Raw genomic sequence first — 14,865 nt, 5'->3', positions numbered from 1 at the left:
TCATACCAAAGATAGACACAAAGTGCTGGAGTAACTCAACGGGTCAGGCAGCATCCCTGAAGATAAAGGATGGGTGATGTTTTGGGTTGGGGCCCTTCTTCAGACTGAAAGTAGGGGGTAGAGGGGAGGTGAAGAGCTGGAGGCGAGAAAAGACCAGGAGCAACAGGGTCCTGTCACAAATTACTTCTGACAGGTCGGTATGTTGTTGGCTAGATATGGTGTCTCGTATCTCCAGTTCCGTCTCCGCTACTTTCAGTAAGAAGGTTTCCAACCCAAAACGTCACCCATCCTTTATCTTCAGAGATGCTGCCTGACCCATTGTATTACTCGAGCACTTTGTGTCCATCTTCATCATTTAGTGTGCCACATCATCATATCATTATTCAACAGATGTAACTTTCATCAATCAACATTGAAGAAAAGGAGATATAGCACAAACAAAAGTAGAACCCATTTCACTCAAATAGACCACTTACATTAGTTGAAACTAGATTGGGATTGAGATCAGTCATCATTGCAAATTAGGTCAAAAGAGAATTTGCAGTCTGCTATAGACTGCGCACTATTTTATATATCCATGTTGAACAGATTTCTGACTTGCTATAAACTCAATATGCAATACAGGTAAGACCAAGTTACGCATTACTAACCCTACGACCCTACTACCCAAATCTCTTCCAGCACTGAATTATAAGGAGCATTATCTCTCCCATCCACAGCACCCCATTCACCACACACACACACGCACGCACGCACGCACACACACACACATCACACACACACACACACACACACACACACACCATCACACACACAACATTTCTAGTATAGCACTGCTGAAGATCCAAAAGAAGATAAATCCACCCGGCATTGACAGTGAAGCAAACCCTCCATTTGCTTTATCTATATATTAGTACAACAGCATACAGTGTTAGGCTAAAATGAGAGCTAAGAGCCCTGACTCACAAATGAAGCTGACAATGCAACAGTGGTATAGAAAGAAGCACAACTGCATTCTATAATGGGTGTGGTACAGAAAGTTAGGATAACATATCCAATGCATCAGCCAGCATCTTCAGTTCATCCTTCAGACCGTCCAATGACTTCTTAATTTTCTGTGGATTGTCCAATACTTCCATTGTCTTGGTAAATGGGTCGTATTTCACTGAAAACGGACGCTTAATATTAGCAGCGTATTTTCTATAAATACAAAAGTCACAATTCCGTCAGAGATTAAGATCAGCACAAATATTTTTATTCAGCACATTAACTATGCAGTGTATTAACCACAACACAAATCCCATAACATTTTCTTTTCAGTATATTCCAGAATTGTGAGAAAAGAAAAAAATACATAACATTTGAACAATAAAATTGTTGGGCAAACTATGTTTGAATAATTGTCTAGTTTAGTTTATTATTAACTCGTGTAACAAGTGAAAAGCTTTTTGTTGCATGCTATCCAGTCAGCGGAAAGACTATACATGATTACAATCAAGTTGTCCACAGTGCATAGGATAAAGGGAATAACGTTCAGTTCAAGATAAAGTCCATAAGGTCCGATTAAAGTTAGTCCAAGGGTAGCCCGGGCATCAACACAGTTTCAATGAGGAATATAAGAGTTAATGCAAAATCAGCATCAGGCGTACTTAAAGATGAGGGGTCAACTCAACTAAAGTACTAGAAGTGAGCTGCAGTTCATTAGGTTCAAGAGCTACAGACGAGCCATACCCAGTGATAAATGTTAATAGAGATTTAAGCAACGGGACGGCACAGTGGCGCAGTGGCAGAGTTGATTCCTTACAGCGCCAGACACCAGGGTTTGATCCTCACTACGGGTGCTGTCTGTATGGAATTTGTACATTTTCCCCGAGAACACATGGTTTTCTCCAGGAGCTCAGGTTTCCTCCCACACTCCGGACTTAAGAACAGCTTCTTCCCCACTGCTATCCGATTCCTGAATCAATCACCTGTATCATACCATTTTCTAAAGGTGCTGCCAGTGCTCTAAACTCTACTTCATTCCATTATTCTATTGTGCGTTATTTTTTTTTTGCACAATTTTAGATATTTTGGCACTAAACTCTTGCACCATTTTGTTGTTTTGTTCTCATCATTGTATATATTGTTTCATTTATCATGACTCTATGTATACTGGTGACTCTGTGAGCATACTGGTGCGGGTGACAATAAATCTCAATCTGAATTGCCCGTATTAAGTCATAGCTCTTTACAGAGATATTCTCTTGTTCCACCCATCTCCCCCCACCTTCTCCGTTAATGAAAACTAACTTGTTTTCTCACTCTCCTACATCTAATGAAGGGTTCCAGAAGTGAAATCTTACAGGGCCTGTCCCACTGACGCAACCTTTCAGTGACTGTCTTCGACCTTCAAGCTCGAGGGCATTCGCATGATAAACCTCGAGCTGGATCGACCGTCAGCGATGAAATCGCGAGCTGGATCGACTGAATGCACACACACACACACACACACACACACACACACACACACACACACACACACACACACACACACACACACACACACACACACACACACACACACACACACACACACACACACACACACACACACACACACACACACACACACACACACACACACACACACACACACACACACACACACACACACACACACACACACACACACACACACACACACACACACACACACACACACACATCGCAAAGGTGGGGGCCAGGGAAAGTGGGGGAGTGCTGTCTGAAATTCACACCCACGATGAACAGAATGGTAAAAGACGGCTGCACAATGTACAGTAAGTCCTTTAGAGAGCGGGGAGGGGAGGGCGGGGAGAGAAAGGGAGAGAGGGGGAGAGAAGGGGGAGAGAAGGGGAGGAAAAGGGTGGGAGAAGGAGCGGAAACACTTTTCAGAAGCCAGACCAATTATAATAAAGTTTAGCGGACATTTTACATTACTGGTCGGTTTTCGTTGGTCCTGAAAACTCCAATGAGCCGATTAAAATGCCCGGTCAGTGAAGGAGATTGCCTACGGCTGCCCTCGACTGCCTATAACTACATAGCAACCCCACTCCACTGCACTACGAGTTCAAAAGAATTTTTCAACACTGAAATATTTTCCTCGACCAAAGTGAGGCCGCGAGTATCTGGGAACTTCCCTCAAGCATGAACGAGAGTTCCAGTGACCTCATAGGAGAACCATGTGTCGACCATGCTGCGAGTTTGAGTCCAGGGCAAACTCTTCTAAACTCGCAGATTAGGTCGCTGCAGTGGGACAGCCCCTTAACTGTTTCTCTTTCCACAGATGCTACCTTGACCTGCTGAATGTTTCCAGCATTTTCTGTTTGTATTACAGTAGGTAGGGAGTTTAAAATCGACCAAATAAATCTGAATGTATAAAAGGGATTATCTTCCAATAACAGTAGGGAGAAAACAAATGAATTGTTGTAAAACCATATCTGGTAGTTATCCACTTGTGAGGTTATCCACTTTGGTAGCAAAAACAGGAAGGCAGATTACTATCTAAATTACGTCATGTTGGGAAAAGGGGAAGTACAACGGGATCTGGGGGTCCTTGTACATCAGTCTATGAAAGTAAGCATGCAGGTACAGCAGGCAGTGAAGATAGCGAATGGCATGTTGGCCTTTATAACAAGAGGGATCGAATATATGAGCAAAGAGGTCCTTCTGCAGTTGTACAGTGAGACCACACCTGGAATATTGTGTGCAGTTTTGGTCCCCTAATTTGCGGAAGAGCATTCTTGCTATTGAGGGAGTGCAGCGTAGGTTTACAAGGTTAATTCTTGGGATGGCGGGACTGTCATATGCTGAGAGAATAGAGCTGCTGGGCCTGTACATTCTGGAGTTTAGAAGGATGAGAGGGCATCTCATTGAAACATATAAGATTGTTAAGGACTTGGACACGCTAGAGGCAGGAAACATGTTCCTGATGTTGGGGGAGTCCAGAACCAGGGGCCACAGTTTAAGAATAAGGTGTAAGCCATTTAGAACGGAGACGAGGAAACACTTTTTCTCACAGAGAGTGGCGACGTTTTGGGTCAAAACACTTCTTTTTACCAACAGCAGGATAAACTGCAGATTCGACATGGAAATATAGCTTCCAGGTTACCACATTTATGCTACCTACTGATATCAGTGTCAGAAGGACTGTGGCTGTTCTAGAAGATGGCTTGTCAGTACCATAGTTGTGGATGGGAACTGAACGCTGACCTTGGCAGTGAAGTCAGACACAAGGTGCTGGAGTAACTCAACAGGTCAGGCAGCATCTCTGGAGAAGAAGGACGGGTGACATTGTGGGTCAGGTCCATTCTTCCAGATAATGAAGTTTCATTTTATAAATGAATTAAAAAAAAGTTACCATTCAGTCAAGGCCCAATAGTTCCACACTTTCTTTTTTTTTTGATTGCAACGAGGATCAGAAATATTGGCGTTGTCCTCTGATCCAGGAGTGTTGAAACTAGTTAACCCCCAACCGCATCTTGCATCTTATCCCAGGAGGGAAAGAAAATGCCTGCCAATCTCCTTGGTTGTCATACCACCTCTTATCTCTGGTTTGTAAATGATAAAACCAAGGAACCAGGGATATCCACTACTAAATGATAATTGCAACAATACACAAATAATAAAATCATTTGTATCTCATTATGAGGGTTCAGCTCAAAAAATAATTTCTAGTGTGGTGTGAATGCATTGATGGAAGACATCTTGAATCTTTGACAGATTTAATGCAACTGGATATCTTTCAGAGTCACTTCAGAGAGAGAAATTCAGAGAGGCCCGTCAGCATCCTAGGGCTCGATTAGATCGAGCGCCACTCCAAGTGGCTGGGTGTGTGGAAGGGATGCACGGAGTGGCAGAGCAGCAATGGAGAATATCGACAAGATCACCTGGCCAGGACGACCCGTGCAATTCTGTCCTAGTACTCCTCCCAGGACAACAGGCCTCAATGGCCAAGTTAAGATTCTAATATTTTTTTTAAATATTTTGGACTTTGAGAGGGCAGCACGGTGACACAGCGGCAGAGTTGCTGCTTTACAGCACCAGACACCCGGGTTTGATCCTGACTATGGGTGCTGTCTTCATGGAGTTTGTATGTTCTCCCTGTGACAGCGTGGGTTTTCTCCGGGTGCTCTGGTTTCCTCCCACACTCCAATGACGTACAGGTTTACAGGTTAATTGGCTTCGATAAAATTGTAAATTGTTCCTGGTGTGTAGGATAGTGTTATATATGGGATTGTGGTTGGTGCGGATTTGATGGGCCAAAGGCCTGTTCACGCTGTATATCTAAACTAAAAAACTAAAAGTACAAGATGGTGCCTAAAACATGGTGACTCTTGTGTACAGACTCAGTGTGGTCTACTATGGTATGAATGTGCCTAATGTATAGTTGGATTGTCAATGAAATGTACGGAAAAAATAATTTAATTGTACTCAGGTACATATGACAATGAGGTACCATTGAACCATTAAAATTCCAAGTCAGCCATGTCTTAAAGGGACCACAGGTAAGGATGGCAGATTGCCTTCCTCATTGGGAAACCAGCTGGATCTTCCCATTTTTTAAGTTTCCCTGGTGTGCCATTGTATTCTGAAGTCTCATAGCCATTTTCATTTATCAAAGCCACCTTCGTGTTCCAGAGCAAAACACAAAGCGCTGTAGACAGTATCTGTGGAGGGTATGTACAGGTAACACTTCAGGTCAGGATCCTTCTTCAGACTGATTGTATTATGGGGAAAAAAAAAACAGAAGAAAGATGGGAACAGGACAAAGTCTGTCATATGATAGGTGAATACAGGTGAAGAGGGATAGACTCAAGGATGGGTGGACAAAGGCTAGAGATGGAAAGGAGACAAAAGGTTGTCAGATAAGAAGAGAAGAGGAGTGAAATGTGAAGCTAGAGGGAGGGACATAGGTGGATTTTTTAAGGCAGAGATTGACAGATTTTGTGATTAGTAGGGGTGTGGGGGTTATGGGGGGAGAAGACAGGAGAATGGGGATGAGAGGGAAAGATGAATGGCAGAGTAGACTTGATGGGCCGAATAGCCTTATTCTGCTCCTAGAGCTTATGATCATGTTTTGTGGGTCACTGAGCCTACAGTGCATGGGTTCCTGCATTACTTATGATGCATTTGACAAGGTTCTTACCTCAGTTTGTCTTTAGCGTCATTGAAACTTTCAGATACAAAATACACCGGCTGGTACGTCTGATCTTGATAGGGCTGGATTGATGCACCCACAGGGTCGAACTCCCGTAGCTCAGGCTCATTGGAGAGGGAATGCTGTGTACAAATCATTCAGTCAGTGCCTGGCGAAAATCATTAGACTTAGAAACATAGAAAATAGGTGCAGGAGTAGGCCTTAATATGATCATGGTTGATCATCCAAAATTAGTACCCCGTTCTTGCTTTTCCCCCCATAGTACCTTGATTCCCTTAGCCCTAAGAACTAAATCTAACTCTCTCTTGAAAACTTGGGCGATACAGCACGGAAAAAGCCCCTTCGGCTCACTGAGTGTACCGACCTGAGATCACCTCGTACACTAGCACTATCGTAAGCACTAGGGACAATTTACAATGTACAGAAGCTAATTAACCTACAAACCTGCACGTCTTTGGAGTGTGGGAGGAAACTGGAGCACCAAGAGAAAGCCCACGCAGTCACAGGGAGAAAAAAAACCCTCTGTAGACACAGCACTCATAGTCAGTATAGAACCCGGGTCTCTGGCGCTGTAAGGCAGCAACTCTACCACTGCGCCACTGTATCTTTCCATCCTGAACTCTGAGTGGGCATTTGGTCATGCGAGTCTCACATAGAGTGGAACAGGGTTTCCTCGCCCCAGCCTCCCCAATGCCCCACACCTCCTATTTTACTCTCAATCTCTGAATGTGGGAATCAGGGACAGCAGGTTCTGCCCTTCCCCAGCCCAAGGTGCTGTGGGCGTGGTAAGGGAGGTTTAATTCTGACCCGGTGCCCGGGCAATGATGTCACCGGGAAAAAAACCCTTACTCAGTAATAGTGGACAATCCGCAACAATGGACACCATTCCCCCCACTATGGTTCATTATAACAAGGGTTTACTGTACTCATCTACCAGAGATCTCTATCAACCAGCACTCCAAATAAATAATCCTGTACTTTCACCCATTTAGAATTGCTCCAGGCACAACAGTTTCAATGCATTGACAGACATTCAACAATGATAGGCATTAGGCTGGCGGTGAATGGCATGTTGAACAGTGTGTGTATGTGAAGGTAATGAACAACTATAGAGATGTGAAATCACTGAACTTCGTTCAGCATTGAAGCCAGGTCTTCAGGGGTTAAAACCTGACATTGATCTTTCTCTTGATGTTTTATTACCCACGGTGTGAATGACTGCCACATGAAATAACATGTACTTCACATGTCCTACACAAATGAGTTTAGTTTAGTTTAGAGGTGCAGCATGGAAATAGGCCGTTCGACCCACCGTGTCCATGCAGACCAAAAATCACCCAGATATCAGTTCCATGCTCAAACAAGGAAAAATTTACAGAAGTCAATTAACCTACAAGCCTGCACGTCTTTGGGATGTGGGAGGAAACTGGAGAAAACCTATGAGAATTCTGTATCTTCCCCTTTGCTCTTCCCATATTGTCACAGGGAGAATGTGCAAACTCCATACAGACAGCACCCGTAGTCAGGATCACATCTGGGTCTCTGGTGCTGTAAAGCAGTAACTCCACCACTGCACTAATGTGTTGCCCCTATGCCTCCAATTCTATGGCTAGAAGTCACAGTCAAATACCATTCATCATGTGTTATGAATCTCTTAGCAATAATCACCACATCCACCACTTCCGTGCAGCTACAACTAGTTTTTGCACATTTAATTCGGAAGAATCTTAAAGCATGACCAGATACAGTGTGAAATCAATCCTACATGTGCTAATTAGACTTTTTTTTAGAGATACAATGCGAAACAAGCCCTTCAGCCCACCGAGTCCACCCCAATCAGCAAACCCCATCCGCTAGCACTATCCTACACACTAGGGACAATTTACAACTTTACTAATGCCAAGTAACCTACAAACCTGTACGAATATGGAGCGTGGGAGTAAACCGGCACTCCTGGAGAAAACCCACACGGTCACAGGGAGAACGTACAAACTCCATACAGACAACACCCGTAGTCAGGATCGATCCCAGGTCTCTGGCGCTGTAAGGCAGCAACTCTACCGCTGCGCCACCGTGCCGCCTTAGGAGATGATGGTGCCTCCTATCACTAAAACAGCTGGCACTGGGCCTGTGCCAAATGATAGGGCCATAGCCATAGAACTTAATATTCAAATCCTCCACCCCTCTTCCTCCTTCCTTTCCACAGACTCTTCAAAAATGAATTTCTAATGATGAGAAACAGCACCATCCATGCACTTTAGGTTTACGCTTAGGCTTATTGTTACACGCAACGAGGTACAGTGAAAGGACATGATTTGCATGCTATCCAATCAGATCAAATAGTAAGATAGCAACAGAAACCCAGGTTTGATCCTGACTGCGGGTACTGTCTGTGCGGAGTTTGTATGTTGTCCCGGTGGCCACGTGGGTTTTCTCCAGGTGCTCCGGTTTCCTCCTACTCTCCAATGACCTGCAGGTTTGTAGGTTAATTGGCTTCTGTAAATTGGCCCTAGTGTGCAAGATGCGAAGTTGGGATAGCATTGAGTCAGTGTGCGGGTGGTCGATGGCTGGCATGGATTCTGTGGGCTGAAGGGCCTGTGTCCACGCTGTGCCTCTAAACTAAACTAAATGCAATGAAATCAAACTCAGGTGCATTGCTAGAGCAAAAGCAAAGGTACAGAGTGCTGAATATAGTTCTCAGCATTGTAGAGATAGCTCTCAGCATTGTAGAGATAGTTAGCATTGGAGCGCTTTGAGCTACCCATTGGCATGGGAAACAGCTCCATCCAAGACTGTAAGAAATTGCAGAGAATTGTGGACGCAGCCCAGACCATCACACAAACCAACCTCACTTCCATTGACCCCATTTACACCTCACGCTGCCTCGGAAAGGCCACCAGCAAAATCAAGAACCAGTCGCACCCTGGCCACCCTTTTCTCCCCTTTCCCATCAGGCAAAAAGTATAGAAGTGTGAAAACACACACCTCCAGATTCTGGGACCGTTTCATCCCAGCTGTTATCAGGCAACTGAACCATCCTACCAACAACAATAGAGTAGCCTGAACAACTAATTACCCCATTGGAGACCTTTGGACTATGTTTGATCGGACTTTACTGGACTTCATCTTGACTAAACATTATTCATGTTATGCCCTTATCATGTATCTGTACACTGTGAATGCCTCGATTGTAATCATGTATTGTCTTTCTGCTGACTGGTCCGCGCGCTACAAAAGCTTTTCACTGTACCTCCGTACACGTGACATTAAACTAAACTCAACTTAAACTCAACCAATGAGGCAAGGTATCTGAAGACAGCCTGCAGTCACTGCTAATCACATTATTCATTCAAGAGAGACGTGGTCAAAAGCAGACGGTAACCAGAAACCGGAAAAGCAATTTCACCAAAGAAAATCTCCCTGTAAATTGAAGAGAGTAATCTGGAATAAATAAAGATATTTATAATCCACATTTTTCACTTACAATTAGTTCACCGTAGGACGATAGTAGACCAGCTCCATACGCTCTGACTTCTCCATTTTGCTTGCACAGTCCAAACTCCACAGTGAACCAGTAAAGCTGCAAGAGGCAGATTTCAGTGAATAATTACCCTGCTTTTCCCGACTTGAGACAATTAACGTAAGTTTGGGAGTTGTCTGTCAATTTACATTTTCCATAAAATTATTTCAAAAGCAGCATGATTTGCACGTATGCATGTACGTGGTAAAACTCACCGTGGAAAGCTTTTCAATTTCCTCTTCCGTGGCTCCCAGCGAGGCAAGGCCAATGTTCTGAAGTGATAAAGGGTTAGACGTTAATCACTGACCAAGTCACTTAATTAGCAGTGCAGGCACAATTCACTAAGTGATTTTTATTTTTCCTTTGCTGTTCAAAAGTTATTTTAGTCCCACAATTAGTCTCTCTTCAGGCCTAGCAAGTCTTTACCCCTATCCAAATTACAAAAGCCACAAGTCCGGAGTTAGTGGGTGCTTTGAACGACCAAGGCTCCCATGCAAATCATAGATTGTCTGAAGAAGGATCCCGACCCGAAACGTCACCTATTCTTTTTCTCCAGAGTTGCTGCCTGTCCCATTTAGTTACTCCAACACTTTGTGTCTATTTTATAAACCAGCGTCTGCAGTCCCTTCCTATCATCGAAAGAGGCCACTTTGCCATTATGTTTGTGCCTGCTGATTGGTGTCCCGCTTCACCCATTCCACATAATCCTTGCATTTGAAACTGGTCTGATTCATTTTTCGGCGTTATTACTGAATTTACTTGCAACTCCCTTTCAGATAGTGATGCCAGATTATGGCAACTCAGTGCATTACCAAAAAAAATCACCTTTATTCACCTTTGAATCCTCTGGCAGTTAATTCTGTGTCCCATGGTTATTGAACATTCTGCCATTGAAAACAGTTTCCTCATTGTTTCTCAATCAAAACTCTGAATTACTTTGAAAACATTTTATGTTTCTTTTGGCTATCGGTGCTCTAGAATGATAATTTATTTCAATTATTTTCATGCTGCACGTCTGTTTAATTTAGTGATACAGCGTGGAAACAGGCCCTTCGGCCCACCGAGTCCACGCCGTCCAGCAATCACCCCATACACTAGCACTATCCTACATACTAGGGACAATTTACAATTTTTACTGAAGCCAATTAACCTACAAACCTGTACGTCTTTGGAATGTGGTAGGCAACCGGCGCAAACGGAGAAAACCCACTTGGTCACGGGGAAAATGTGTAAACTCCATACAGACAGTACTCGTAGTCAGGATCGAACCTAGATCTCTGGCACTCTAAGGCAGCAACGCTACCGCTGCGCCTCCGTGCCGCCCACCGTATACCATGTTCTGTGGAGTATATATTCACAGTAAAGGAAAGTGGAAATACCTGAGAGAATTGTGCAAATATCTTGTCAGCCAGGATCGGCACATGTCCCAGTAGCTCATGACAACAGTCCCTTAATGTGAACAGAAAGAAAATTAATTTCATCCAGAGGGATCTTTCCTGCAAGAGCCATACTCTGTGAAAAGCCAAAAGAAGTCCATTATACCTCCAAGATACACAAAAAACTGCAGATGAAGGAATCTTGAGCAAAACAAAAAGTGGTGAAGGAACTCAGCGAGTCGAGTAGCATCTGTTAAAGAAATTGACGGACAACGTTTTGGATCAAGACCCTTCTTCATACTGAAACATTGCCTGGTTTGCTGCCTGACCTGCTAAGTTTCTCCAGCACTTTGTGTTTTGATCCATTATACTTCCATCTTGGCCAATGTATCAATAAATGCCAAATCTTCATGACCATGCTCTTTCTCTTCATCAAACCGTCCTCCAATGCTGATTTAGTCGTTTCTTGTCATATGCACAAGGACAGTGAGGTATGCGTAGAATGAAAATGTTCTTTACATCACAGGCACACACACTCAGAATTAAGCTTTAAAAGGTCAACACATGAGTAGCCAAGTGGGTTCCTGCATGTTGTCTGCAAAATGGTGCAAAAAGGGCCCTCCAACACTATCTTGATGCATATTTGAGGTAGGTAATGGTGTCACGGATTTCATATGTCCTTCAGACATTAAATAAAGGACAACTATTCAGTTGTGTGTCCGAAAAATAAATCCCTTCAAACCTGGTTATTGACGATTTGATTGCATATTAAATTCCAGCAGAGGGGATTTAGTTTTGACATACAGCATGGAAACCACCTCTTTGGCCCATCAAGTTCACACCAGTCATTAATCACCTGTTCACGCTTGTGCTATGTTATCCTACTTTCTCATCCACTCCTTATAAACACACGGCAAGTTACAGAGTCCAATGAATCGACAAATCCCCAAATCTTTGGGATGTGGGAGGAAACCGGAGCACCCAGAGGAAAGCCACACATTCATTGGTGAGAACGTGCAAACTTCACACAGTCAGCCCCCCGAGGTTAGGATTGAACCTGGGTCTCTGGTGCACTGAGGCAGCAGCTCTACCAGTTACACCATGATGCCGCTGTATGAACACTGCTTCCACCTTCTCCCAATAAAGGCGGCACAGTGGCGCAACAGTGGAGTTGTTGCCCAACAGTGCCAGAGACCCAGGTTCGAACCTGGCTGAGGGTGCCAACTGAAGGAGTTAGTACGTTCTCCCTATGACCACGTGAGTTTTCTCCGGTTGCTCCGGTTCCCTCCCACACTCCAAAGACCTGCAGGTTTGCAGGTTAATTGGGTTCAGTAAGAATTGTAAATTGTCCCTAGAGTGTTAGTGTACGGGGATCGTTGGTCGGCATGGGCTTTGTGGGCCAAAGGGACTGTTTCCATGCTGTATCTCTAAACTATAAAAACTAAACTGGGCAGGTGAGGGTGTTGAGCCAGCATCTCTGGGATCGCATCTTTCAAAATCAATTGGCAGCTTTGGGACTGACATTAGTTGGACTAAGTTTGGATTGTTTTGTATCCACTGAAAGAAAATATATGGGCCTGGAATTGCCAGGGGCGACATCTCAAATAGCTGGCACATGGTGACCAACAAAGCATGTACTGGGCCCAAAACAAAGTATTTAATAGTCTGAAAAGTCTGAAGAAAAATCCCGACCCAAAACACCATCTATCCATGTGAAGGAAGGAGTTGCAGATTCTGGTTTACACACAGAGCTGGATATAGACACAGAGAGCTGGAGTAACTCACTGGGTCAGGAGGCATCTATGGAGAAAAGGAATAGGTGACAATTTTGGTCGAGACACTTCTTCAGACTGAAGAAGGGTCTTGACATCACTTATCCATGTTCTCCAGAGATGCTGTTTGATCCATTGAGTTACTCCAGTAATTATTTTTTGAATGGAAGAGTTCTTCCATATCTCACATACTCAGAGGTCTTACTTTGTTAAGTCACTCCAGAAATAGCTGAATGGGGGGTATGGGTTATGGTTATGGAGGGTGGATGTAGGCGAGAGATTGGTGGGTTAGTGATGGTAGTGATGAGAGGAGGGGGTGGTATCAGGAGCTCAGGGATCTGGTTTAGTCCCCAGGAGGTGGACTCATCACAAATGGGTGCTGGGTGGAGAAGTCAAGTGTAACTGGAGTTCAGATTAGTTTGTCCGACAAGGGTGTTACATGTGACTATGTGTCTGGATGGGGCTGCAAGCAAGATTTTCATTGTACCTGTACCTCATTGTACTGGTGCACATGACAATAAACTCAACTTCCTTAGAAGACTTAGGAAGTTTGGCATGTCCCCTACAACTCTCAGCAAATTCTACGGGTCCACCATAGAAAGCATATTATCAGGATGCATCACAGCTTGGCTTTGGAACAGCTCCACCCAACACCACAAGAAATTGTAGAGAATTGTGGACGCAGTCCAGACCATCACACAAACCAACTTCTCATCCATTTACTCCATTTATACCTCACGCTGCCTCAGCAAGGCCAGTTGCAAAATCAAGGACACCCCTGGCCACTCGAAAAACCGGCGGCAACAGCGGCTCGTTGTCGAGCGGGAGCGTTGAAATAGCTCCTCCGCTACTGGTGGCTGCCGCCCAGATATAGACCCCTCCTCGGGTGGAGTTTGGGCAGGCAGTCTCTTCTAGCTGGTCGCTTTTCTGGTGGCCATATTCTCCATCTCTGTAACACAAAAACTCCCTCCCCTCCCCCATTCCCATCAGGAAAAAGGTATAGAAGTGTGAAAACATACTCCTCCAGATTCAGGGACAGTTTCTTCCCAGCTGTTATCAGGCAATTGAATCATCCTACCACAACCAGAGAGCAATGCTGAACTACTATCTACCTCGTTGGAGAGTCTAGGACCAGAGGCCAGAGACTCGGAATAAAAGGACTCTCCTTTAGAAAGGAGATGGGGAGGAATTCCTTCAGTCAGAGTATGGTGAATCTGAAATTCATTGTCACAGAAGGCTGTGGAGGCCGTCAATGGATATGTTTAAGGCAGAGATTGATTAGTAAAGGTGTCAGGGGTTATGGGGAGAAGGCAGGAGAATGGGGTTGAGAGGAAACGATAGGTCAGCCATGATTGAATGGTGGATTAGTCTGGATGAGCCGGATGGCCTAATTCAGCTCCTATACTTATCCCCAACAGTGCCACAAGTTCCTCGGCAGTAGGTTAGTGTATCAGCCCTGAGTTCCAAGTCCAAGTTTCTAAAGTGAATCTTGATCATCATTCCCTCAATGGTGGCTGCTGCAGTGTTCAGAGCTATCAGAAGCCATCTAGTGTTAATTTGACCCACAGCTGTGCAAACTTACACCTACTGCTGAAACAGATTCAGCATGTTTAGTGTCATCTTATAACGATGATGATTAATAGCAAGCATTTCCCCAAGTTTCAATAAAATTCTGCTATCATGTACTGGGATGAATTCTAAGCCTGATACCCAATGAGATTGATGTGGACAAGCTTTTCCCTTTGAGAATAGGGAAGATTCAAACAAGAGGACATGACTTCAGAATTAAGGGACAGAAGTTTAGGGGAAATATGAGGGGGAACTTCTTTACGCAGAGAGTGGTGGTGGTGTGGAATGAGCTCCCAGTGGAAGTGGTGGAGGCAGGTTCATTGGTATCATTTAAAAATAAATTGGATAGGCATATGGATGAGAAGGGAATGGAGGGTTATGGTACGAGTGCAGGCAGGTGGGACTAAGGGGGAAAAAAATTGTTTGGCATGGACTTGTAGGGCCGAG

At 44.3% G+C, this 14,865-nt stretch overlaps 1 protein-coding gene across 1 annotated transcript in view; it reads right to left on the bottom strand.

The window, feature by feature from the left end:
- Positions 1-778: 778 nt before the first annotated feature.
- Positions 779-14,865, bottom strand: part of th (tyrosine hydroxylase) — a 49,036-nt gene continuing 34,949 nt past the window's right edge. The window contains exons 9-13 of the mRNA XM_055649669.1: positions 11,081-11,150; positions 9,917-9,973; positions 9,666-9,761; positions 6,170-6,303; positions 779-1,200 (exon numbers count right to left, since the gene is read on the bottom strand). Of these exons, the coding sequence (XP_055505644.1) occupies positions 1,041-1,200; positions 6,170-6,303; positions 9,666-9,761; positions 9,917-9,973; positions 11,081-11,150 (517 nt within the window). The 3' untranslated portion in view covers positions 779-1,040. The remainder of the gene's footprint in view (positions 1,201-6,169; positions 6,304-9,665; positions 9,762-9,916; positions 9,974-11,080; positions 11,151-14,865) is intronic.

Source organism: Leucoraja erinacea, chromosome 18 (genome assembly GCF_028641065.1).
Source record: "Leucoraja erinacea ecotype New England chromosome 18, Leri_hhj_1, whole genome shotgun sequence".
Lineage (NCBI taxonomy): Eukaryota > Metazoa > Chordata > Chondrichthyes > Rajiformes > Rajidae > Leucoraja > Leucoraja erinaceus.
This window is presented reverse-complemented; position numbering and strand designations above follow the sequence as displayed.